This window comes from Octodon degus, unplaced genomic scaffold (assembly GCF_000260255.1).
Source record: "Octodon degus isolate 3935 unplaced genomic scaffold, OctDeg1.0 scaffold00091, whole genome shotgun sequence".
NCBI classification, from domain to species: domain Eukaryota; kingdom Metazoa; phylum Chordata; class Mammalia; order Rodentia; family Octodontidae; genus Octodon; species Octodon degus.
Genome location: NW_004524667.1, coordinates 2,868,465 through 2,893,323, shown reverse-complemented (window position 1 = coordinate 2,893,323; position 24,859 = coordinate 2,868,465). Strand labels below are relative to the sequence as shown.

The 24,859-nt window shown below is 34.6% G+C and overlaps 1 protein-coding gene across 1 annotated transcript in view; it reads right to left on the bottom strand.

Annotated features, from left to right (window-relative positions):
* Nucleotides 1-24,859, bottom strand: part of Cspp1 (centrosome and spindle pole associated protein 1) — a 161,319-nt gene that overhangs the window by 45,150 nt on the left and 91,310 nt on the right. The window contains exons 10-16 of the mRNA XM_023722388.1: nt 22,459-22,552; nt 21,438-21,495; nt 19,276-19,484; nt 17,196-17,317; nt 15,970-16,048; nt 10,610-10,739; nt 8,517-8,664 (exon numbers count right to left, since the gene is read on the bottom strand). Of these exons, the coding sequence (XP_023578156.1) occupies nt 8,517-8,664; nt 10,610-10,739; nt 15,970-16,048; nt 17,196-17,317; nt 19,276-19,484; nt 21,438-21,495; nt 22,459-22,552 (840 nt within the window). The remainder of the gene's footprint in view (nt 1-8,516; nt 8,665-10,609; nt 10,740-15,969; nt 16,049-17,195; nt 17,318-19,275; nt 19,485-21,437; nt 21,496-22,458; nt 22,553-24,859) is intronic.

Here is a 24,859-nt window from a genome sequence, read left to right as displayed (position 1 = left end):
TATTCAAAATACTAAGTTTTGAAGGTAGTTTACTATGCAGCAGTAGATATGTAAAACACAGGGCTGTGGAGACAACTCAGCAAACTAAGCACCTTCTTAGGCATGCGTAGGGAGTGGGGTTCAATCCCTGGCACATGTCGCACTGCTTAGCCCCTGGGCACACTAGGCCAGCACCCAAGACCAGGAGTTGTGGCACACGCCTGTAATCCCAGTGTTGGGGAGGCTGAGACAGGAGGATTACTATAAGCCTGAGCTGTATAGCAAGACCCTGGACCAAATAAGAGATTTAAAATTAAAAAAAAAAAAAAATACACATAGCAAAAGCCTGAGCACCACAACTGGTCCAAACAACCAATTTCAGAAACAGATTTGAACAGCTACAAAATTCAAAAGCTTTATTTAATGACACAAAGTAGCTCTTCTCTCCATCCCTACCTCCCCCTAAAACTGGGGCCATCTGGCAACAATGAAAGTGACCTTTAAGTCCATATATAAGAAGTATTTATCAGAAGCATGTCATATTCAAGGATGTATTTCAAACATGAATCACAATTAGAATACCAGAAAGATTATGGTAAATGAAATGCAAGTGCTACAAAAGAGAATGGAAGGGTCATCCAGATAGCTCAGTGGACTAAAGCGCCTGCTTAGGCAGAGAGCGGGGACTGTGCTGGCCCCGCCCCTCGGGCACGCTGAGATGGCAACAGAGACTAGGCGTGGTGGCACGTGCCTGTAATTCCAGCACTTGGGAGGCTGAAAACGGGAGAATCACCTACAAGTCTAGTCTACATAGTGAGACCCTGCAGACCCTGTATTCAATACAGAGAGAGAGAGAGAGAGAGAGAGAGAGAGAGAGAGAGAGAGAGAGAGAGAGAGAGAAGTTCGGGATCAAGAAAATTTACATCTTGCTATAACATTTAGAGTATCTTGGGCTTACAGAATGGATAGATTCTTAAAAGGCAAAGATGAATGAAAAAAAATGATAAAGAAATAGATAAGGTGAATAAATAAATATGGATAGTGTTTTGCTTATAGCTCAAAGTACATAAAAGAGTAAAGACAGATAAGAAACTATAGATCATATGCCTATTCTGAAATATCCTAAAATGCATAATAGTTCTCAGTTTTGTTCTGTAGATGGTAATGCTGAGTTTAAGAAGTTATTGAAGTACTATCAGTAATAATGGCAAGCTACAGTAAAAGTTCAGCATTTTATATACTACAAAATAACATACTGTTATTTTTACTCCTGTATCATATATAAGAAAAGTGAATTAAGTTAATTTGTTCAAAGACCAAAGTCAGTCAATGGCAGAGCAAAAATGTAAACTTGGGCAGTAAGATTTCAGCCCTCAATAATCTCTGAGTATGGAATAAACTGATTTTTGATATATGTTATGCTATATATATGGAGATCAAAGGAGGATAATGAAGTAGTTAAGAAGAAATGGTAACAACACAGGTAAGCAGAATGGATCTCAAGTACAGGGACAGTACAAATTAAAAAGTTTAAGAAACACTAAGGAGATGAACCTATAGATGGGGCTTTAATGACTGACCATAAATGGAAAGTCAAAAAGACTAAACTTTCAGTTTGATTGCTCAAACTCATGGTGCCATTAATGTGAAAAGCACATAAAAATGAGTTTGATTTTAAACATTGGCTCTGCAGTGCTAAGTATAAATAATCTACCAAGCATTAAGTGCAGAGATGCCAAATACAGGCTGGAAATAAAGTTTTATAAAGTAATAAGGCACAGTAGACAGATTTGAAGAGTACCTGTTGAGAAGGCCTGAAGTACTACAAGAGAGATGAGATGAGATGGGAGACAATGAGTATGTCTCTGACAAGATCGCATTCACAGACCAAGTCTAATCTAGTTTATGTGACCAATCAATGCTTACCAAAACAAGAATTTCAGAGCATGCACAGTACTTAACAGAAGGAAGAAACTGCTACACCAATTCGAAGAAGCTGTGACAGATTGACATTAGGACAACTACTTCGAAAAATGTAGCATTTCTAAGGGGTAAAAATAGAAGGCATATTATGGCTTAAGCAGTAAGGAGGAGGTAAGAAATGATAGCAAGAAACACAGACTTTTAACAATGTGTTTTATGTAATAAGGGAACCAGCATGATCAAGAGCACAGTACTTATTTGCTTGTATTTAAGAATAATATTAAAAAATAACAAAAGAATAAAAAAGACCTCAACATTCAGACAGAAGGGAAAAAATGAATGGAAAAACCTGTAAGAGTAAGGGACTAGGTGAAACCAGTCCCTTGATAGCAAGAAAATTCCAAAGTGCCAAGAACTGGCAGGCCAGGTATGTGTTCCTGAAATCATTATGAAATTCTGTCTCATACAGGAATATGGAAGGAAAATAAAAGCAGAGAGATGATGAACAAATTGAGATCACATGCTAAAGTTGTGGCTTAAGTCTAAATGTCTCCCCAAAGCCTGAGGCAGTCTTAGGTTGAGCTTTTCAGGGATGGCTGAATCTACAGTGCATGATCCTGGGATCAAAAATGAGTGATTACTAGATCAGTACACTGGCTCGGCACAGTTCTCAGTGTGAATAATAGGAAGGCTTACCCTGGTGTGTGTACCACCTCACTACGGGCATGTCGCTTAGACAGACTAGAAAGGACGGAAAAGGGGTTGCTGTGGTCACTTGCGCTTGCCACTCATTACCTGCTACTTTGCTGCTGTGCTGCCATCTGCCTACTATGAACTGCTTCTCCAGTGCAAGGCGCCTCTGCCACCCAGTTGCCCTGGAGCCAGCCACCTATGGCCTAAAACTGCTGCAAACTGTAAGCTGAAATAAGCCTCTCCTCCTTAACTGTGGGCGTCAGGTAATTTTGTCTCAGCAAAGACAGCTAATAACTGTTGTCCCTTCGAGAAATATAAAATGAAATAACTCAAATGGGAAATCAGTCATCCACTTCAATATAAGACTGGTCTATGTAAATAAGACATTAACTGTATTATTACACAGCATATTCTCTTTTCTTCTATTAGCAGACAGTGGTATATGGAGTTCACTGATTCCAGAATGATACCCAGAGCACTATTGCCAAACAAGTGAATGTTCTGGAAATGCTTATCTTACTTTAGTAGCACCTACAAAACTAAATAATAAGAAATAAATATCCTATAAGTAAACACTGTAATGAACTTCAAAGTCAGTAACACAATTTACTGTTGTGATTACACATAAGTCAATTAACATTTATGTATTTATATAAAAACTTTCACTGGAATACATAATTATTTATAATTTAAGAAATCAGATTTACCAACAAAATTCATATTGCTTTACACTGGGAAAAAAGTTTTGTTAGTCCCTCGCTCACTCTTTATCCATCTTTCTGTGAAGTGATAAAAGGTTTGAAATTAGCAAAAACAATAAAAGTATTTTGATCATAAGTGTAATTTGCCAATTCAAATCACAGGATTTTATGCTAAATATAAATCACTAACAATAAAATTGCTAGTATTACAAGAATAATTCTAACACAAACAGCACAACAGCAACAGAAAATGATTAATGAGTAGGAAAACAATTCTACTCCCAGAATAATTAATAGACTAGAGTTAACCTGTATAATCTTAACAGATAAGTAATATATAAACTAGGGAGAAAATGGAATAACAACATGATCTATCAGGCTGGCCCTAAATAAAAAGGTTTTAAAAAACCTTTTAGGCTAAAACTAAAGCACCTGTTTAGGCAAGCTTAGGCAAGTGCACCAGGACCGCAGCTCAATCCCTGGCACCACATGCCGTGCCAGCTCCGTCCCCAGGGTGGGCTGAGCTGGCCACACACACACACAAAAAAAAAAAAAAAACCCTGAAACATCACTACACTCTTTAAACAATAGCTACTATTTTAAAGATGCACAAATCCAAGAGCTAATGAGAATTCACAACAACTAGAAATTTAGTATTTTTCTAGTGTGAATAAAAAAAGCAAAATCAATTTGGAAAATGGCTAAGAAACTTCTTAACCAAGTTAAACGGCCCAGTGAGACCATTCCTGAGCATTCATTCAAGAAAAACAAGACACAGTCACTGTAGTACGTTGAGCTCTATAGCACTGGGGCAAGTGAGAGCGAGATGAGCACTGGGTGACTCTGTACCTCGCTGAGGAAAACGAGTAAACATGGGCAAAGGAGATCCTAAGAAGCCAAGAGGCAAGATGTCATCATATGCGTTCTTTGTGTAAACTTGCCGAGAGGAGCACAAGAAGCAGCACCAAGATGCTTCTATCAACTTCTCAGAGTTTTCTAAGAAGTGCTCAGAGAGGTGGGAGACCATGTCTGCTAAAGAAAAAGGAAAATTTGAAGATATGGCAGAGGTGGACAAGGGTCGTTATGAAAGAGAAATGAAAATTTATATTCCTCCTAAAGGAGAAACAAAAAAGAAGTTCAAGGCTCCCAATGCGCCCAAGAGGCCTCCTTCAGCCTGCTTCTTGTTCTGTTCTGATATCGCCCAAAAATCAAAGGAGAACATCCTGGCCTTTCCATTGGTGATGTTGCAAAGAAACCTGGAGAAATGTGGAATAGTACTGCAGCAGATGACAAGCAGCCATGTGAGAAGAAGGCTGCTAAGCGGAAGGAAAAGTATGAAAAGGACATCACTGCCTTCTGGGCTAAAGGAAAACCTGATGGAGCAAAAAAGTGAGTGGTGAAGGCTGAAAAAAGCAAGAAAAAGAGGGAAGAGAAGAACATTGAGGAAGATGAGCATGAAGAGGAGGAAGAAGAAGATGAAGTGGATGAGGAGGATGAAGAAGAGGCTAATGATGAATAAGCTGGTTCTAGTGCATTTTTTCTTGTCTATAAAGCATTTAGCCCCCTGTACACAACTCACTCCTTTTTTGAAGAAAAAAATTAAAATGTAAAGCTGTGTAAGATTTGTTTTTAAACTGTACAGTGTCATTTTTTTTTTGTACAGTTAACACACTACTGAATGTGTCTTTAGACAGCCCTGTCCTGGTGGTATTTCCAATAGCCACTAACCTTGCCTGGTTCAGTATGGGGGTTGGAAATTGGCGTGGAAATTTAAAGCACTTTCTTGTTGGTGCACAGCACAAATTAGTTATAAATGGGGACAGTAGTTTTTCATCTTCAGTTGTCTCTGATGCAGCTTATACGAAATAATTGTTGTTCTGTTAACTGAGTACCACTCTGGAATTCCAAAAAATAAAGTTGCAACTGTTCTTTTGACATTCTGAACACTTCAAAGTAAATACAATTTTTTTAATTAAAAAAAAAGAAAGAAAAACAAAAACCTAAGGGCTTTCTCACCACGGGCTATAGATGAAAGTTTATATTTTTACTTACAAAAGTTTACAATGGAAACAAACCAAATGTCCATCAATCAATAGTGTATAAATAATTGTGGTACCTCATAATGTAATACTAAGTAATCAAAAAAAAAATAGTGACATATCAAAAAATGGATGAATGTCATAAACACTATGCTAAAAGAAAAATGTCAGAATCAACAGGCAAGACTAGTGTACCAGAAACCAGATCAAACCCACGTTGGGGGCAACAGAAGATTGTGCAAAAAGACTATGAAGGGAAAAATGAAATTCCACAGAGCTGGAAATGTTCTCTGTCTTGATTGTGTTAGTAGTAGTTATTACAGGTTGTCAAAACTGATGAAATTTTGAATGTACATTTTATCCAATAAACAACACAAGAGCAAACAAATCTAACTGGGGTTAACACATAAACATTAACTAATATATGAAGAAATGTTTTAGCCAAGAATGGTGACACACACCTGCATTCTAAGATGCTGAGGCAGAAAAAGTACATATTCAACCCAGTTTTGGAAACTCAGAAATTTAGCCAGAACTTCTCTCAAAACTTAAAAAAAAAAAAAAAAAAAAAAAAAAAAAAGAAGGCTTGGGGATGTTGCTCAGTATGAAGGCCATGGATTTAATCCGTAATGTCATAAAAATAAAAGTTTAGTCATTCTACTAATCCATTATAATCAGAACTGAGAGATATTTTTGGACATCTTTTGAAGTGGCTCAGGTATTTTTTATTGTTTTTACTTTCATTGACTTTTTCCTGTCAGTGAATAGTAGTTTAAAATTTTAACTCATACATGGTTTCACATAACACCACTATTGTAAAGAAAGGAGAAGTTCCATCACCCCAAAACATTCCATCATGCTCTCTCTTTATAGTTATTTCCTTTCCCCACCCTTAATTCCTGAAAACACTGATTTGTTCCCCTTGTCTATAGTTCTAAATGTTATATAATGGAAACATCGATGTAGATAAGTAATCTTCAGAGAAAGGTTTCCTTTGTCTACTATAATTCCTGGGAGGACAGGGGAGATAGCTCAGTAGAGTAAGCGCTTGCCTGGCATTCATAAGGGCCTGAGTTCAATCTCTGGTTCTGCCAAAAAAAAAAAAAAAAAAAAAGAACTATAATTCCCGGGAGAGTCTTCCAAATTGTATGCATGAATAGTTCATTATTTCTTATTATATCCCACTATATGGATATACCAAAATTTGTTTATCCATTCAAGCACTGAAAGACTTTACAATACATATGTATTTATGGAAACTTAGTAAAGAACTAAGAAAAGACATACTTAAGAATGGTATTAATAAAGAGGTATTTACTTTAAAAGGGTTGATGCTATCTTTATAGTTATGAGAACAGCAGAGTTTGAAATTTCATTAATAACTTTTCCTTAAAAAGAAATCTTGACAAGCTAAGAGGAAAGACTGTTTAGTTTCTTTGGAATAAAGGATAAAAAATGAACAAGAAGAATAAACAGAAAAGCCAGCAGCAGAATTAAAGTAAGTCAAAAGAAAGTACAGAAAATATTTGTTCAAGGTCATCACATTGCCTTTTATTATACATTTGAAATATGATAATGCAAAAACGTTTTCCCTTTCTCTAAAATACCATCCCCCACACAAAGGAAACCAATACTGTTTATGTGATGCATTTATTTGCTTTGAATATACTATTTATAAAGATTACCATTATGTTTAGTAAAATAGTATGACTTTTCTATTTCATTGCATCCCTACAGTATTAAATAAGCCAAATACACATTACTATTAAAAATGGAAATCTCAGAGAAGTTTTCTCAGTTCTTGCTAGGTCAAGCATTACTAAAGCAACATTTCATAACTCACTAATCTACACTTTCCTTACTCATTTGTACAAGTAAAGAATTCTAAAATGGAGCATCAGTGCAAAAGCAAAGGTTTCAGATTCCTGAACTACATCTTGGAGAACCACCCAAACAGCATCAGAATGTGACACAGGTCAGAAGTAAACCTACACTGCCTTTAGCCTCTGAAAATTTGGGACATCTTCATTAACTGCCATTTAACTATTCATTAAATACTACTGCCATTGTACATTTCAGTAAAAGTATTCTGGATGAAATTGATGGCAATGTGCCTTTTATTGGAATTAATTTTTTTTAATTTAGAGCCAGGAAGATAGCTCAGTAGAATTTTTTTAATTTAAATAGTCACAGTATTATTCAATTACACATCATGTATCCTTAAAAATAAACATTTAACAAGAAATAAAAGCCATAAATATAAGAATATACAATTCAATACCTTTCAATCTTCTCATTCTGTCACTTATTTGGATAACAATATATAACATCTGAAGAATAACATGAAATCTACATTTTGACATTTCAATAGGTACTTTTCAATTATTCTTTCTCATTTTTAACATTTTCAAAAACCTATTATCTTTACTCTATTTTTATTCTGCTTAGCTACAACCTAGTCAGATCTTAATATATAAAACAAGTTTAAACCACCTTTCTCAAAGTTTGTGTTGTCTAATTACTAAATACATAATTGAAAAACAAATTTGCATAATTTCACAGTTGCCAGAAAATTCTGAGACCAAATCATTTTTCAAAGATCTTGCACTAAGCGGGTATATTCCATATACGAATTTTAAAAATGATTTTCCCCTACAACTATTCCAGAGTATTTGGTTTTTTGTTTTTTGTTTTTTGTTTTTTGTTTTTTTGCAGAACTGGGGATTGAACTCAGGCCCTTGCGCTTGCCAAGGAAGCGCTTATTCTACTGAGCCATCTCCCAAGTCCCCAGAGTAGTTGTTTTTTAGATATATTTCTAATCTAAAAAGTACATAACCTTGTAATATGAGTTTTATTAGTTAAAAATAAAATATTTGAAGTACTGATTAACTAAGATGAACTTTTCTCTGCAGTTAGGATTCTATCAGATGATGAAAAGTTTGTAATAAAGTCTTTTTAAATTCTAAAAAGTTAAATACTACTCTGAAGAAAAAAAGACTTTCTAACCATTTTTATATTTATTATAAATATTTTGTATTTGTTATAATATTTCTTTTGTGTTGAGCTACATTAAAAGAGACCTTACTTTACAGACTGTAATCCTCACCTCTTGCTACTCGCCACTCTTTTGTAAAGTTAATGAATAACTTAGTTTAAGAAAAAGTCCCTAGAAATGGCATACTTATCAAGTTTCCTTCTGCATCTCTCAAAGGAGCGCCTCCTCCACTTTTTCCCCAGGGGTTGTAAATTTTCATCTCAGCTTCCAGTTTAGCTTCATATTTTTCTTTTTCTTCACGTTCTTTCTTCCTTCTTTCTTCTCTTTCCCGGATCTTGACAACATAAGATATGTTAAGTAAGCGCTGACAAGAATGCTAGCAAAGAAGCTGGTGATAACAGATGGTATTTCATTTTTCTGATTAAGAAAAATAACTGGAGGTAGTTTTTGGTATATTTCACTCTGCAGTATAACACAAATATAAATAATATTCAAAAGCACCTAAATGGCTCTAGCTACTGTTCCCCTAGAGCATGCCACCAGAGGCCTTTCCAGCCAGAAAAGCCATCTGAGACTCAGCCAACTCCATCCCTTCCCCTACTTCTGCTAGAGCCCTTCTCTCCTTAACCTCACCAGTTTAACAGAAAACATTAGGGCTTTGCTCCTTTACCATCTGCCCTTTCAGTATAACTTCCCAACCACAAAGTTTACTGCCGACTTCACCAGACCTACTCAACCTGGCCAAAGTAACAGAATCAGAATTCAAAGAAACTAAATGTTGAAAACTACTGGGATAGTGCTAGGCTACTTTAAGTACAGCTTTATGAAAACACCAAAAAGAAGTATTGTTTTACTATCACCAAGTGCAATCACAGGCTTCTTCTCCAGAGACATATGGAGAGGCAGTTAACAAGAATCTACATTTCATAAGATCACTTTTAAACTCAAAAACATAGGCATAGTAAATTTAGTTATTCTTTTACTCTAGCTCAAGCCAGTAAACACATAAGATGACTTCTAGGGTTGAGAAATCTAGCTTTGTTAGTAACGTTCTTAACATGCTCACTCAAAACCTGAATTCAGAATTAGAAGACTCCTAACATACATAAAATAATGATAGTGATTTTATAATTTTAAAGAACATTCTTCCAGGTTTCTTTTCCCAAGTAAACATAAGATAAAAGTTCACTAAGAAGAAACTGAAGTAAGGGCCAGGGAGATGGCTCAGTGGAATAATCACTTCCCTGGCAAGTGCAAGGACCTGAGTTCAATCCCTGGTTCCTAAAAAAAAAGAGAAAAAAAAAAAAAGAAGAAGAAGAAACTGAAGTATTATGTAAAAACAAAAAACAAAGCAAAACAAAACAAAAAAAACCCTCAATTTAGATATATATCCATAGCAAGAGACCCAGGGTCCTCTCAGAGGTAATAGAATTGCCCCAAAATAGTCATATCTTTAATAGTTACTCTTAAGTAAATTCTCTTGGAACATTACAAATTACAAAAGAACCCATTATCCTCTTCCTTAAACATGCTCTGCTACATGTACTCCCTATTTTGGTTTATGGAGTCAATATTCTCCCAGATTAGAGCACTCAAAAACATCAGTAAGCCCTCTGTTTTTTCTCATTTTCTATACCCACATCCTGTTAATAAAACCTCAGAATTATCTCTTCAGTGTCCTCCCTACTTCTCCATCTAGCCCACGGACCTGCCTCCTCCTGGCTGAGTACTTCAACAGTTTACTAAGAAATCTCTCTGCTACATCTCTTTCCCAATTATCCACTCCATACCCAGCACCTTCTCCAAAACCAAGCTGCTCCATCAACTGATCCTTTCTCTTTGGGTCTAAAACTCTTTTCATTTAGCAGCCTATAAAAGGATTGACATTGAAAGCCCGTTTCACAATACAGCACAACCTAACTTTCCAGCTCTTTCTCCCAAACCATTCCATGAATATACAACAATATCTAACCTATTTGTCATACAATATGTTATCTCAAATATCAGTTACAGAAAGTCCTGAGTTCAGTCCCTGGTACCAAAAACAAAACCAAACAAAAAGTCACAGATCAAATATCAGTTACCATGTAAACCTTCCCAGTTGCCCAAGCAATTACTCTCCCTATACTATTCTTCCAACAGCAGTCCAGTGCAACCAAATCAAATCTAACGGTGTTGAATTACAGTTAACTAGCATTTTTCCTTCCCTGCCACACTGAGTTCTAAAGGACCACTGTGCAAGCAAGTAAGATTTCAATGTTCGATGAATGAGTGAATACCTGCTGCTGCAAAGCCTCTTGGTAAGACTGAAGTGATTCCTTGGAAGGCTTTGGTTTATCTTCAAAGATCAGCCCTGAATTTACCACTGGATCACTTGCAATTTTCAGTTCATTCTGTCCAACTGTATTCCTAATCAAATAAATAATTTGAACGGAAAGTAGTCAAGAATAAGAAAGTGCAACAGTCACTTGAAATCGCATGGCACATAAAAATACCTTAAAACAGAAAATGAGACACGCATGGTAGTACATACATGTTGTTACAGTTTGTATCTAGTTGTCCCCAAAAGCCTCATGCAGTCATTGGGACAGCTTCTAGAGCTTGTGATTCATTCATGATCCAATGTGGGGATTATGGGTGTGAGTGCTACCCCCATACTGGGGTGGGTAATCTGCATATATAAGGAACAGAGAGAGGCTTGCTACCTGCCACAGCTGCTGCTCCTCCCTTTGCTCTTTGTTGTTTCCCATCACCATGAATAGCTGCCCTCTGCCATGTGCCGCTCTGCCTTGGAACCAGCTGACTATGGACTGAAACCTCCACTATGACCTAAACAAATCTTTCTTTCCTTAATTCCAGGCGTTGGGTATTTTGTCCCAGCAACAGAAGAAAAATAACTGAGACACATGTAATCATAGCTACTCATGAGACTGAGGCATGGGAATCACATTTAAGAGGGCAGCCCAGGCAATTTCACAAGATCCTGCCTCAAATTTTATTTGTTTCTTTGTTCATTTGAGTACTGGAGAATGAGCCCAGGGCCTTCACACTGAGCTACATTCTTAGATCTTTTTAAATTTATTTGGAAATGGTCTCATTGCCCAGGCTGGACTGGTAATCCTCTCAGGGCCCCACCTTTCCCAGAGTGCTGGGATTACAGGTTGTGGCACCAGGCACAGCTCGAACATTATGGGGGGAGGGGGTGTGAGGGATGGTACCAAAGATGTAACTGAGCAGTAGAGCTTTGGCTTAGCATGTGCAAGACCCTGCTTTCGATCCTCAGTACCACAAATAAATGGGAGGTGGGGGGAGATTCTTCTCTTTAAGTCAAAGAGGAATACTTAAGCAAGTAACTCCTTCATAAACTCTCCCCCTCTTGCCTCTGCTTTGACAATCCATGGACTTTTCAAATTTATTGGGTTTATTTCTTGACCAAGGTTGCAGTTACATGGGAATGAAAGTATCTTGTAGTAATGCACCAAGCAGTACATATATGATTTAATCATTTTTTAAACAGAAAAATAAACTTTCAAAACAAGATAATACAGTAACTGGTAAATACACTGCACATTGTTATCTTTAAATCTGTTACTCAGAATACAGTACAGACATCACCATTTAATTGTCCAAACAATATTAACACAAACCTTTCTTTTCAATGAACTAAGAGAAATTAGTAGTATTAACTATCTTATCACATATATATTTTTTCCTTTCCCCTTCCTTTTCTCTATTCCTCCATCCCAGTTTCTCTTTCCTTTTGAAATTTCCTCCCACTTTATAATATTTTCTGTACAATCTTCTTCTCTCAGCTCCTCACACCAGGGAGACAATATAATGTTTGCACTTGTGCATTTGGTTGGTCTGACTTATGGCTATGGTCTCAGGTTGCATCCATTTACCTATGAAAGTCTCCAGTTTATCCTTTTTTATGGGTGAGTAGTCCTCCATTGTGCAAAACTGCCACATCTTTTTTATTTATCCCTTGGTTGTTGGGCATTTGGGTTGTTTCCAAGATCTAGATATTACAAACTGTGCTCTTACAAACATGGGTATGAAGTTTTTAATTTTTCTGAGAAGACACTCAGAATGGGAACAGATGGGTCAAATGAGACCCAGTTTTTTGAGGAATCACCACACGGATTTCTACACTGGTTGCACAGTCTATACTCCCCAGCAGTGGAGCTGGGTTCCTTTTTCCCCACAGAACCACTAGCATTTCTCGCTGGATGATTTCCTGGTAGGTGAGATGGAATCTCAGTGTTGCTTTAATTTGTATTTCTCGGATGACCAGTGTAGTGATGTTGGACATTTTTTCATGTATTTACTTGCCATCTGTATTTCTTCATCTGAGAAGCGCATATTCATCTCAGATGCCCATTTTTAGCCTAGGTCTTTAAACGTGGGAGCTCTGATTCTTTTTAGTTCCTTATTTGTTCTCAATGATAATCTTGTGTCTGAGGAATAGCTGACAAACATTTTTCCCACACTGTCTCTTCACTCTGGTGTTAGTGATTTCTCTTGCCATGCAAAAGCTTTTTATTAAGGCGAGATCCCAGTTGTTGATTCTTTGTGACAGTTCCTTTGTGATTTGGGTTTTATTCATAAAGTCTTTGCCTCCATCAATGTCTTCAATAGCTTTACCTATTCTATCTTCCAGCAGTTTAATGTTTCTGTTTTAATACTTAGATATTTGATCTATTTTGAATTTGATTAGTGCATGGTGAAACATATGTTTCCAATTCTAATCTTCAACATATTAAGCACTTTTTTGAACAAACTGAAATAAAAAACCTGCTTGAAGTCCCTCAAGTAACATCACATTAATGACTTAATGAATAATTTACTTAATAAAATTTCTATTTCAAATCTAAAACAATTACAGTAAAGTCTGTTTCAAATAAAAGCTTTCTCATCTCTAAAAATAGCATCACTTAATGAGTTTCCTTTCTATTTTTAACATATTCAACTTATTAATAATCTTTCATTAGGATGAACAAGTATATTTGTGTTTTACTGTCACACTGCAGTCAGAACAAATACTTCCCAACAGACCTTGTACTTCATCAGACCAAATATTCTGGCTATAAATTACATGGTAAAGAGATCCTCTCAGTATCTATTTTACTCATTATTCTTCCTATCTTCCAACCTATACTATGGGCCCATATTGTTTGTATTTAGATGTGGGTAATAAAAGGGGAGGGGTGTATACAGTTCAGTGATTTTCAGCAAATTTATAGAGTTCTGCAACCACTAGCACAATCTAGTTTTAGAACATTTCCATAATCCAAAAACATCCCTTATACCTATAATCTCTGCTTTATCCCTGCCCCAAGCAATCACTAAGTAGCATGATTTCTGTCTCTATATTCATATAAACAGAACCACACAATATATATGGATTCCTTCATGTAGCATAGTATTTTTTAGATTGACTCATGTTCTATTAGTCAATGTTTTCTACTGCTGAATATTAATTACTTCATGCAAGGATATAAAGTATCTTGTTAGGGCCAGCCAAATAGCTCAGTGGATTAAAGCACCTGCAAGTAGGCACAGGGCCCCAGGGTTCAACCCCTGGGCCTGCAATGTTGGCTGCGCCCCCAGGGTACACTGAGACAGCGATTAAGACTAGGCATGGTGGCATGCACCTGTAATCCCAGCTCTTGGGAGGCTGTAAACAGGTGGATCACTACATGTCGGATCTAGTAGTGAGACCCTGAACACTGTAAATATACAAAAAATATACAAAAAATAAAAAATATACAAAAAAATAAAATACACAAAATATACAAAAAATATACAAAATATTGTAAATTTCCCTAAGTATACAAAAAATATACAAATATATAAAAAAATCTTGTTTATCCATTCACAAATTGATGGACTTGTGAATCATTTCTATTTTTTCACCGCTATGAATAATGCTATTGTTACCAGGTTCTGACTCTGGGGCTGCTTTCTAGGGATGTTTTCTATGTTCTTTCTATCCTGAACAAAGACATGGTCAAGCCAAGTTCAAAAGATAGTGAGATTTTACATTTATTAAAGATAAAAAAAAAGGCAATGATATTAAACAAAACACTTATAAAAATTTGAAATTTCTGTGTATTAATATCAAGAGAGTAAAACAGCAACTCAAAGACTGGAGAAAATATTTACAAATCATTTATCTAACACAGTACTCACACCTAGAATACATAATAAAAAGCTACAATAAAAATTGACAGCTGAGTATGGTGGTGCACACCTGTAATTCCAGCACTTGGGAGGCTGAGGCAAAAGGACTGCTACAAATTCAAGGCCATCCTGAGCTACATAGTGAGATCCTACCTCAAAAAAACAATAAATAAACAACATAAAAGTTGTCAAATGAGTTGAATAAACATTTGCAAGGAAATAGGCAAACATCTAGCTAGCACATGAAAAGATTCTGAATATCACTAATCACCAGGAAAACACAAAACTACAAGGAAATACCACCTCATGCCCTTCACAGCTAGAACTAAAAAACAGGAAATAAGTTTCAGCAAGTATGTAAAGCAATTGGAATCCCTGTGCCCTGCTGCTGAAAATACAAAATGGTACAGCCAAAGTGGAAAACTGTATGGAAGTTCCTCAAAAATAATTTTGAAGATACTGAGCATAGTAGCACATGCCTGTAATCCCAACAACTTAGGAAGCTGAAGCTGAGGCAGGATGCTCACAAATTCAAGGCCAGCATCAGAAGCTTAGCAAGAACCTGTCTTAAATTTTAAAAAATAGAAAGGGATGGGCACATAGCTCAGTGGTCCCCATTTCAATCTTTGAAGGGAAGGGAGGATGCAGGATTATTATATGGCCACTAATTTCATTTCTAAGTATAGTTTATACTCAAAAGAACTGTAAACAGGTCTTGAAAAGAGATGTATACATTCATGCTAATAACATTATTCACAATAATTAAAGCATGGAAGCAAAAAAAAGGGAGCAACCCTCATGTTTATTAATGCATGAATGAATAAGTAGAACTTCTGGCATATACAATGAACTATTAGTCAGGAAATGTGACATGTGCTATAGATGAAAATTAGGAGGCTGGGGAGATAGCTCAGCAGTCTAAGCACCTGTCTGGCAAGCACAAGGACCCAGGTTCGATCCCCACTGCATGTCATGCCAGCCCCTGGAACCCCTGGCGTGCAGTGCTGGCCACTGAAACCAGGTGTAGTGGTACATGTCTATAATATCAGCACTGGGGAGGCTGAAACAAGAAGCTCACTACAAGTCCAAGCTGTGTAGTGAGACCTCGCAGCAAATAGACAAACACATGATTTTTTAAAATTAAGAACATTACACAAAGTAAAATAAGGCAGTTAGAAAAAGAAACACTGTATGACTCTTCATATGAGGTATTTAAAGTACTTGAAATCAGAGACATAACAGAATGGTAGTTGCCACAGTAATAATGAGGTAGGGACTCATTATGTTATGAGTACCAAGTTTCAGTTTCTAAGATGAAAGGGTTCTAAAGATATTTGCATAATGAATGTATTAAAATGTATTAAAATAGAAAATGTATATTATATACACTTTAACATAATAAAAAAAATTGGGGAAAAAGAGAATTAAGAAATTATTCTTTCAAATAATGACTTACACAATAGGTTGTGCTAGTTGGTGGGTGGCAGGAGCACTAACGTAAGCTGCAGGCTGCATTCCAGTTATTCCTGAACCATCTTAAAAGGAAAAAAAACCAAAAACAAAAACATTATTTTGGAGTACGCATTTAACAGTATTCTATCCCTAAAGGAAAAAAAACACATAATGAAAATGCTATCTAAGGAAAAGTTAAATATTTCGTTCTGGGTTAGCAGTTGGCATAGAACAACACAAAAGGCTATTTCTTAAATCTAGATAAAAGGGGCTGGGGAGATAGCTCAGTTGAATAAGTGCAAGAGGGCCTGAGTTCAATTCCTGGGTCCATGAAGAAAAAAAAAAAAAAAAGATTCAGGTTCTTAAATCTAGATAAAAAGAAAATAACTATCAAATATAAAGGGTTTTTAAAATAGGTAATGTTGTTTTGTTCCCTAGAATTCATGTAGGCATTTAACTGCCAAATTCTTGCATTAATATATTTGAGAGTAAAAAAATTAATGTGACTACGTTGTTTAGGGGTGTGACCCTAGAAAGTGATTTTTTTTAAGAGAATACAAATACAATAAAAAAATAAAATTAGAAACAATAAAAAATTTCACTTAACAAAGTGACAGGAATTCAGCAATGATTATTACATTCCATATTATTATCTTCAAAATTAGTTGTTCAGATTACCAGATATAACCATGAAAAACAGGTCAAAAGAAATTAAAAAGAAAAAAAAAAATTAAGTATCAACTGTTTTTTCAATAGACTAATAGAAATTCACAATACAATTATCCAAGCTTTCCTGTGTATAAACATGTTTCCCTTCCTTCTTTCTTAAGAAATGGTTAGGCTACACTACATTAGATTGGGGCACAGCCCCACAACTGAATTCTGGTAGTTTTATAAAAAGAAGAAGAGACACTACACAAAGACATACACCTACCATTATGTGTTGTGAGATATGTGTGTGACAGGGGTGTCTTTACCAGAAACTAGACATACTTTACAGACTTCAGTCTCCAAAACTATAAGTCAAGATAACCTCTTTGCTTACAAAGTGGTCTGCTTTTAATTATTTCATGATAGTAACAAAAATGGACTGATACAGGTATGGACTGTATCAATCAACAACTACACTCAAATTAAGCAAAGCTATTTTTTTATTTATATTCTTTTGCTTATACAAAAAAAAATTTTAAAAATCAAGTCACTGGAAAAAGATACATATAAACCACTTACAATAGGCAAGATTGGGATCCAAAGGATTTCTGGCACCATAAAAATAGTAAGCATCATCATAAGGCGTTCGATAGTTAGTAGCCAAAGGTGGTAATAGGGGCGGTGGAGGCAGAGGTGCAATTCTATATCAAAAGAAAAATAGGAAATTCTTCACATATTGAATGGCAAATTTTAATCAAAATTTTATTCTTTTACACTATATTCCTTAAATACTAATCACAAATTTAGAAAAAGCCACAACCTTGTTTTAAACATTCAAGAGAAATTACAAATCAAACACCAAATAATATAGAATTATAATATACAATATTATGATGTCAAGTACAACGCTTATGTGAGACACAGGTTAACACCCACGCAAGTAATATCCAATAGTCACTATGTGCCCATACAAAACAAGAAACAGATACTGTTCCTATTCCTCAGGAACAGAAATATACCAATTACAACCACATATGGTACATAAAACAAGACACAGGGTGCAACAGGAATTCAGAGCAGAAATCCTTAAACCTCACAAGAAAGAAATAACAGAAGACATTCCGGCAGAGGCAATGCATGTACAAGTTATTAGAATGACTTACTATAAACAGAGGCGGGACAGTTAAGAAAGAGAAGGCAGAATACAAACCCACATGAGTGTAAATGATTCAATTTGAAGAAAAGAATTTTTAATCTGTAAACTAATGTTCTGTCACAGGAAATCAACCATAATGTAAAATAAAAATTACTTAAATATCAATTGTTAAGTCTTAACATAATCTTTAGTATCTCAAACTGAAAAAACCTCTAATTCATTGCTCATTAGAAAATAGCTCTGTATTTCCAACATTGGAGTACTTTCTAATACTAAAAATGGAAAATGCAAATTCCAAGATAAACAAAAAAAAAGAGAGTATTTTAGAATATTTTCACTCTTAATTATATCTTAACACTTTCCCTTGCCATACTTTAAAGTGTTTGTGAAGAACTAAGAAGGTATTACAGTTCTCTTCAGTAGTGAATGCTTACTAATTACTATGCATTCAATGTGTCTATCCTATCATCACTTCAAAGATACAGCAGCAAAGAAGTTATAAAAAGGACTAATTGTCATCAACTTATAAATTGCATAGATTTGTAAGACTTAATACAACCCTGTAACAAGAAAAGAAACTGTACTGTTCAACACTTTTATAAATCAAAAAATTGAAGTTCAACAATAGATTGCCTAAATTCCATATACTAAAGTAAATCACTTCGATCTCTTATCAGAAGCTAAAACTACCATATAATTCTAATCCTACTCAGTCTGTTAATTATGGAAGCCATTAGAGAAAAAGCACTTGATAGAGTAAACATGGCCCTACAATTTATTAGTGGTAAATAAAATACCAAAGTTATTGAAAAATGAAAGGATATTATAGAAATATTAATGTTTTAAAAAGTTAAGAAAAATATCAACAGATTTAAATCCATTCATACAATTATCAAAAGTAACTAAACAATAAATACGTCTTACAGAAAATATTACCAGGATTTCCTCTAAATATAGTCTCAAATAGCATGATATCTTCTATCTATAGCAATCAAATTTTTATTCTAATATATAGGTTACAAGTTTTATTATTTTAATACTTTTTATTTCAGGCATTTGAGTTATATACCCCCTGAGTAATCACAAAGAAAGGATTTAAGAAAATAAAAGCTAAAATAAAATCATATTTATATATCATATTAGAAACTTTTTCTGCATAAATTGAAGGACAAATTCAATGTTTGCCAAGTGGAAATAACAAAATGGAGAATAATGTATAGATTTCATTTGTTAAAAGATTTTAAAAATAACTAAATATGATCTAAAATCCAATACTGAAATGTATTTAGTGATTTATTCTAAAAATAAAAATCATTAAACAATTTCCTTGTATTCACAATAGCAGGAAAAAAACTAACAAAATAAATGTTAAAGTATTTGGCAAAGCTATTAATTAGACAAAATATCTCAAGGATAATGTCACCTTCTTCAGTTTATCCTTCTAAACATCAACTTAGTAATACGTTACCTCATTCCCAAACACAAAATATTTTAAGCAAGCACCTGGGAGGCACCAGTTCACCAAGGGTGCTGTTGAGTCCATTGTGCAAATCTTCATTTTGAGAAGGGGCGGAGTGAATTGATGGAATGGGTGGGGCAGAAGGAGCAGATAAAGGAGGGAGAGGAGTCTGGAAAGCTACTCTGGGTCTTTCAGGTGGTGTCATCTCTCCAAAGTGTCTTGGTGTCACACTAAACTGCTTTAGTCTATCAGGCTAAAATAAAGAAAAATTGTTACATAGAATCACAAACTTAAAAGGTGGAAGGGGCCTCAAAAGACCCTCTCTACCAGCAGGCACTTAAAACTGACATAGAGTAAGACTTTTACAGCTATAAAAGACCTTACTAATCTAATTCTTATTATATAAATGGATAACTGAGGCTTTCTGAATCACCTCAGGCCTTACCTTTAATGATCAATAGTGAGAACTAGGAATTCATTTTATATAAACCAGTCTATTATAACACAATACTGTGCTACTTCTCTACCTATTGCCATTTTTCCTGATATCAAAATATTCTGCAGAACACCATCACAAACATTTTGTGTGAAGGGCACACAGTAAATATGCTAGGCTTTGCAATCTCTTCACAACTGCCCCACTCCACTATAGGGCTGGCAGTCACAGTGTATAAAGAATGAGGGAGGCTGTGCTTCAATAAAACTTTGTTTACAAAGCAAGTAGCAACTGGGTTTAGCCATGGTCCACAGCCTGCTAATGGCTATTAAAAAACATTTATATATCCTTATCTAAGATCTGACATCAAAATTAAATTCAAAAGTAATGTTTAACTATTATCTCTGAAAAAAAACATTAAATATGTAAACACCTATCATCTCTGATATTTATTCTCATAAATCTACTTGACACTCCTTAGGGGTTTCAAGTCAAGTATCAGACACTTTAAAATTTAACATGCCAATACATTATATTAAAAAGCTCAAGTTGATAAAATAAAGGGGTATTTTTTTCAGTGGAACCAAGGATGAACCCAGGAACTGTGCAATAAGCTACATCTCCATCTGTTTTTTGTTTTTTGGGTTTTTTTCAGGCAGGATCCCACTAAATTGCCCATGCTGGGCTTGAACCTGTGATCCTCCAGACTCATCCTCCCAGAGAGCTGGGGTTACAGGCATGGGCTACTACACCTGGAGAAAGGAGGGGAATTTTGAATGCAAAAGTTATACAAAGTATTTATTTTAGAAGAAAATATATTTAACTTATGAGCTTATCTGGATTTTTCTGTCAGATGACCTTATCTGGAATGATTTTTCAAATTAATCTAAGTTTTAATATATGAACAATCAGAGGTACATGGGAGAGATACAGGTACAGTATTAAACTTTTTCTTTTTTATGATGGGGATTGAACCTAGGGCCTCATGCTTACTAAACTTACTCTACCACTGAGCTTTAGCTCTAGTCTTGCTATTAGCTTTTTAAAAACAAGTAAATCAAAAGCATATATTTAGTATAGGTAGAAGTAAATCAAAAGTAGCCTGCAGCTAACAATTTAAATTCAAATAATCTTCATATTAAGAATTTATGTTATCCTTATGAAAAAGAGAACTTTTTAAGAAAATTAAGTCTTAATCATCATTTAAAGATGAAATAAAAATTTGTCTTAGGAAATAAATACCATATATCAAACTATTTAAAAAGTACTTTTAGTAAGAGCAATAAATTATTACCCCTTCTTTAACTACAGCAATGTAGTTCATTTCACTTATGATCAGAATTACAAAATTAAAGGGAAAATATTGTTCTAGTTTTACATTAGGTAACAATAACTAAAAAACTTAAAGAAAAAAATAAATAAATAAAAATAAAAAACTTAAAGACTAGAATTAAAATTTCTTTGGAAAAGGCATATTCGAAATTGACATCAATTATAAATTAAGCAGACAGATTTCCTTTGAAATAGTACATTTAAACAAAATAAAGGAATAATTTAAAACAAACTAAAAAATGACATGCAAATGAAAAAAGAAAAACTAAACAAACAACAGGTGAGAGTTAAGATTTACATTTTATAAGAACTGAATTTATTTTATTATTGTTCAAGCTGATCTGCTCTTCACAGTCTCCCAGTAAATATCTATCCCTACATTTGGGGACATAGGGATAATAAAATGAATGATTAATCAGAAGTGCCAGGAACCCCTACCGATTTCTCAGGGTCTTGTACTCCAGAAGCTGCAACTCTGAGCTCTAAGTCTTTTTCTCTAAACAAAATTAAAGTTTTATATATTAAAAAGTTACAGCAAACACTGTTAAAATCATAACTATCATTGAAACATACTTGAACATAAAATCTATGCAACACATCTCCAAATAGAAATAACTTATTTAACCAACAATAAAACCTTAAATAATACCAAAAATGGAATTTTCTAACTTGATACAGAGTAAAGCAGAATTTATATCTAACTGACTTAGAATGATTATCTTAAAGCCAGTCCATGGGATACTTCAAATACAAAGTAGTCCACACAAAATACTATCAAAAAACAAAAACTATGAAACAAATCTCTCATAGCACACTGCTATATTTTCAGTTCACACAAAGAAGAGTAAAACTTTAAAACTACCATGCTTTCTGCTAAGAACTTTAAACAAAATGATGTTAAAAGATGGCTAGTAGCAGAGAGTGGTTATTAGCTTCCTCCTACATGGAAGGAAAGTAAAAGACATCTCAAATTCTCTAAAATTAAGGCTTCCACTCCTAATTATAAACTATAGCAAGTGTTACAAGATACTTCCACGATAAAGATTATAAATACTGAAACTCATATACAACGCAAAAGGCTGTGATTTACCATGTGATTATCTATACTGTATTTATGTATGTTTGAGATTTTCAAAACATAAAATAATTTGTTACTATGTAAGAGATAGCCAATAGGAACACAAATACCATAAAATGTTACTCAAAAAAAACTAAGCAAGTTAATGAAAGGAGTAAGCTTATTGTATAATACATATGTAGTTTGATTTGTTCTGATAAAGAAATTAACATTTTCATAATATTCATTTTCCTTACTGATTTACAATGTACTAATGGTATATTAATGATTTAAAAATCAAAAATTATATTAGAAAAACAGTCCCTTATTTTACAGTCAAGACATTTATATAAGCACACTTTAAATTCAAAACACCTGTATTAAATGCAAACCTTTCATTACCGTCTCTTATTCTTCTGTTGTTCAGCCATTTGTTCCAATAATTCTAGTCTATATTTTTCTTTCCTTCTCTGAATAAGTTCTCGATCTTCACCTCCTAGAGATTAAGAAAAAAATCTAGTCTTAACTGTCATGCATCATATCAAACACAAACAAAAAATTCATTTTCTTATTACACCAAAGAATACTGAACATACAAGGACAGGAGCAAACTAAATGTATTTCTTAATTTATGAATTTGCTTCATGAATCAAATACAGAATACATTAATAACTCCCAACCCTCCACCTTTGTCAAACCTTCTAATCTCTGTCATTATTCTGCCAACGACACAGTGAATTTCTCCACTTGATCTTTTTCCATAAGCCCCTAACTCCAAGAGGTTCTATTCAAATCATTCCAAACCAGCTATCCCTCTTGGCTTTCTGCTAGTGACTCTGCAAATGGGGGCACAGTATCTCACTGTCACTTGGACGTTCATCCTCTTGTACTCAATTCAAACGAGGCCCCTTCTTTTCTATTCTGAGGGCCATTAATCTTGGCTAGGTCCTCTCTGTATTTCACCTAAATTGCAGCAATAACCTCCTAATTTCTCTTCCCAACTACTTTCTCCCTCTTCAGTATATCCAAGCATGTTTAAGATTAAACATTTTAAAATGCAATAGTAATAAATACTAATTACACTAGGCCTGAAGAAACAGCTCAGAGGCATAAGCACTTGCCTGGCAAGTGCAAGATACCAAGTTCAATCCCTGGTACTGCAAAAATAAAAAAAAAAAACATTTTTTTTTAAAAACTAATTGCATTATCAGTAAAAAAAAAACTTGAATGGCAATATATTTAGGTACATATACAGAATAGTTTGAATAACCGTGTCAATTTCTGCTAGTCTTTTGAAAGGCACAGTTAATGCTTAAAGTTTTTATTTTACTCAGATTTTTTTTCTTCCTGTTTTGAATTTCTTATATCTTCCTTGTTACTGTTTTCTTTGTTTTCTTTAAACAACTCTTACATGTTTATATCTGGTATCTGAACAACTAATTTGAAGATAGCATCGTACAATACAGCAACCATTGTTGAGTTCCTATTAGTTTAGTGAAATCTTGTACCATTTCTAATGCTGTTTTTTTTTCTATCACTATTTTGCATACTTTAAGAATAAAAAATAAATAAAACCTTGAATAGCTAATTTTTAAATTTAATTTTATTTTGAGGAGTAAAACCAAAAGCAAAATCAAATAGCTGAAACAAAGACAGAAACTGGGTAACATAATAATACACATTACAGATTTTCATAACAATAGCTCATTAACAATGGTTGTCATAGTCTCTATTTTTAGCGTCAAATCTGTTGCTCACTGAATCGCTAATTATTATTTTTTTTTAATGTATTTGGTACAGAGTCTCACTACATAGCTCAGACTCATAGTGCTACTCCTGTTTTCAGCCTCCCCAGCGCTGGGATTACACACGTGCGCCACCAAGCCCATCTCCGTGGCCCATTCAGCCCTGCCCAGGGGCGGGGCCGGTGTGGCATGTGGTGTTAGGGATTGAACCCGGTCCCTGCACATACTAAACAGGCACTTAGTCCTCTAAACTATCCCGTGGGCCCTGAATGGCTAATTTAATCCAACCAGGAAAAAAAACCTTTCACCTTGATATCATGTACGTAAAGTTGATTAAAATTTTTGAATCTAGATAAGATCATTATTTCATAAATTAGACCCAAGAAATAACTTTACAATCTAGGTATATATGATTAGAATTCCACATAAATCATAGGATTTCAAAATCAGAAATTTGTCTACCACCTTAATTATCCGTCTCCCAACCGTACCAGGTAAAGTCTGCCCATTAAACACAGAGCTCAGCAACAGTGAAGATCCCAGAGGAATACCACAAATTATGCTAAGGTTAATAACAGTGTTTCAAAATCAAAGTAGGCCTCCATTCCACTTCTGACCATGATGGCTTAACAACCTAAAGACTTAACTTCTCACTGTAAATAACTAGAAAATTAGGCAAAATATACAAAAAAAATTTTTTTGGACATTTGGCAATAAACAGCACAGGACTATATAGTACCTGAGAGGAAGTAAAGTGAGTTCTACAATCATTCTAGTTTTTTTCTCAAATGCAATTTCCAGATCACATGTATAGGGAAAGAAAACCTAAACAGGGCCAAGAAACTGAAATAAAGTGAATAAAGAGGGTCCGGGAGAGGGCATTAAGGTTTGGTGTTGGAGCAAAAGCTTAGCATGTGGGAGTTTCTGGGCTTGATCCCTAGCCCCACAAAAAATAAAGTGAGAAAAGCTGAAAATTGAGGAAAACTAAAATGGTGAGAAATCTGGAGCGAAGATACAAAATAAAATGTGTCTTTCACACTTTACTGGTACTAGTCTGT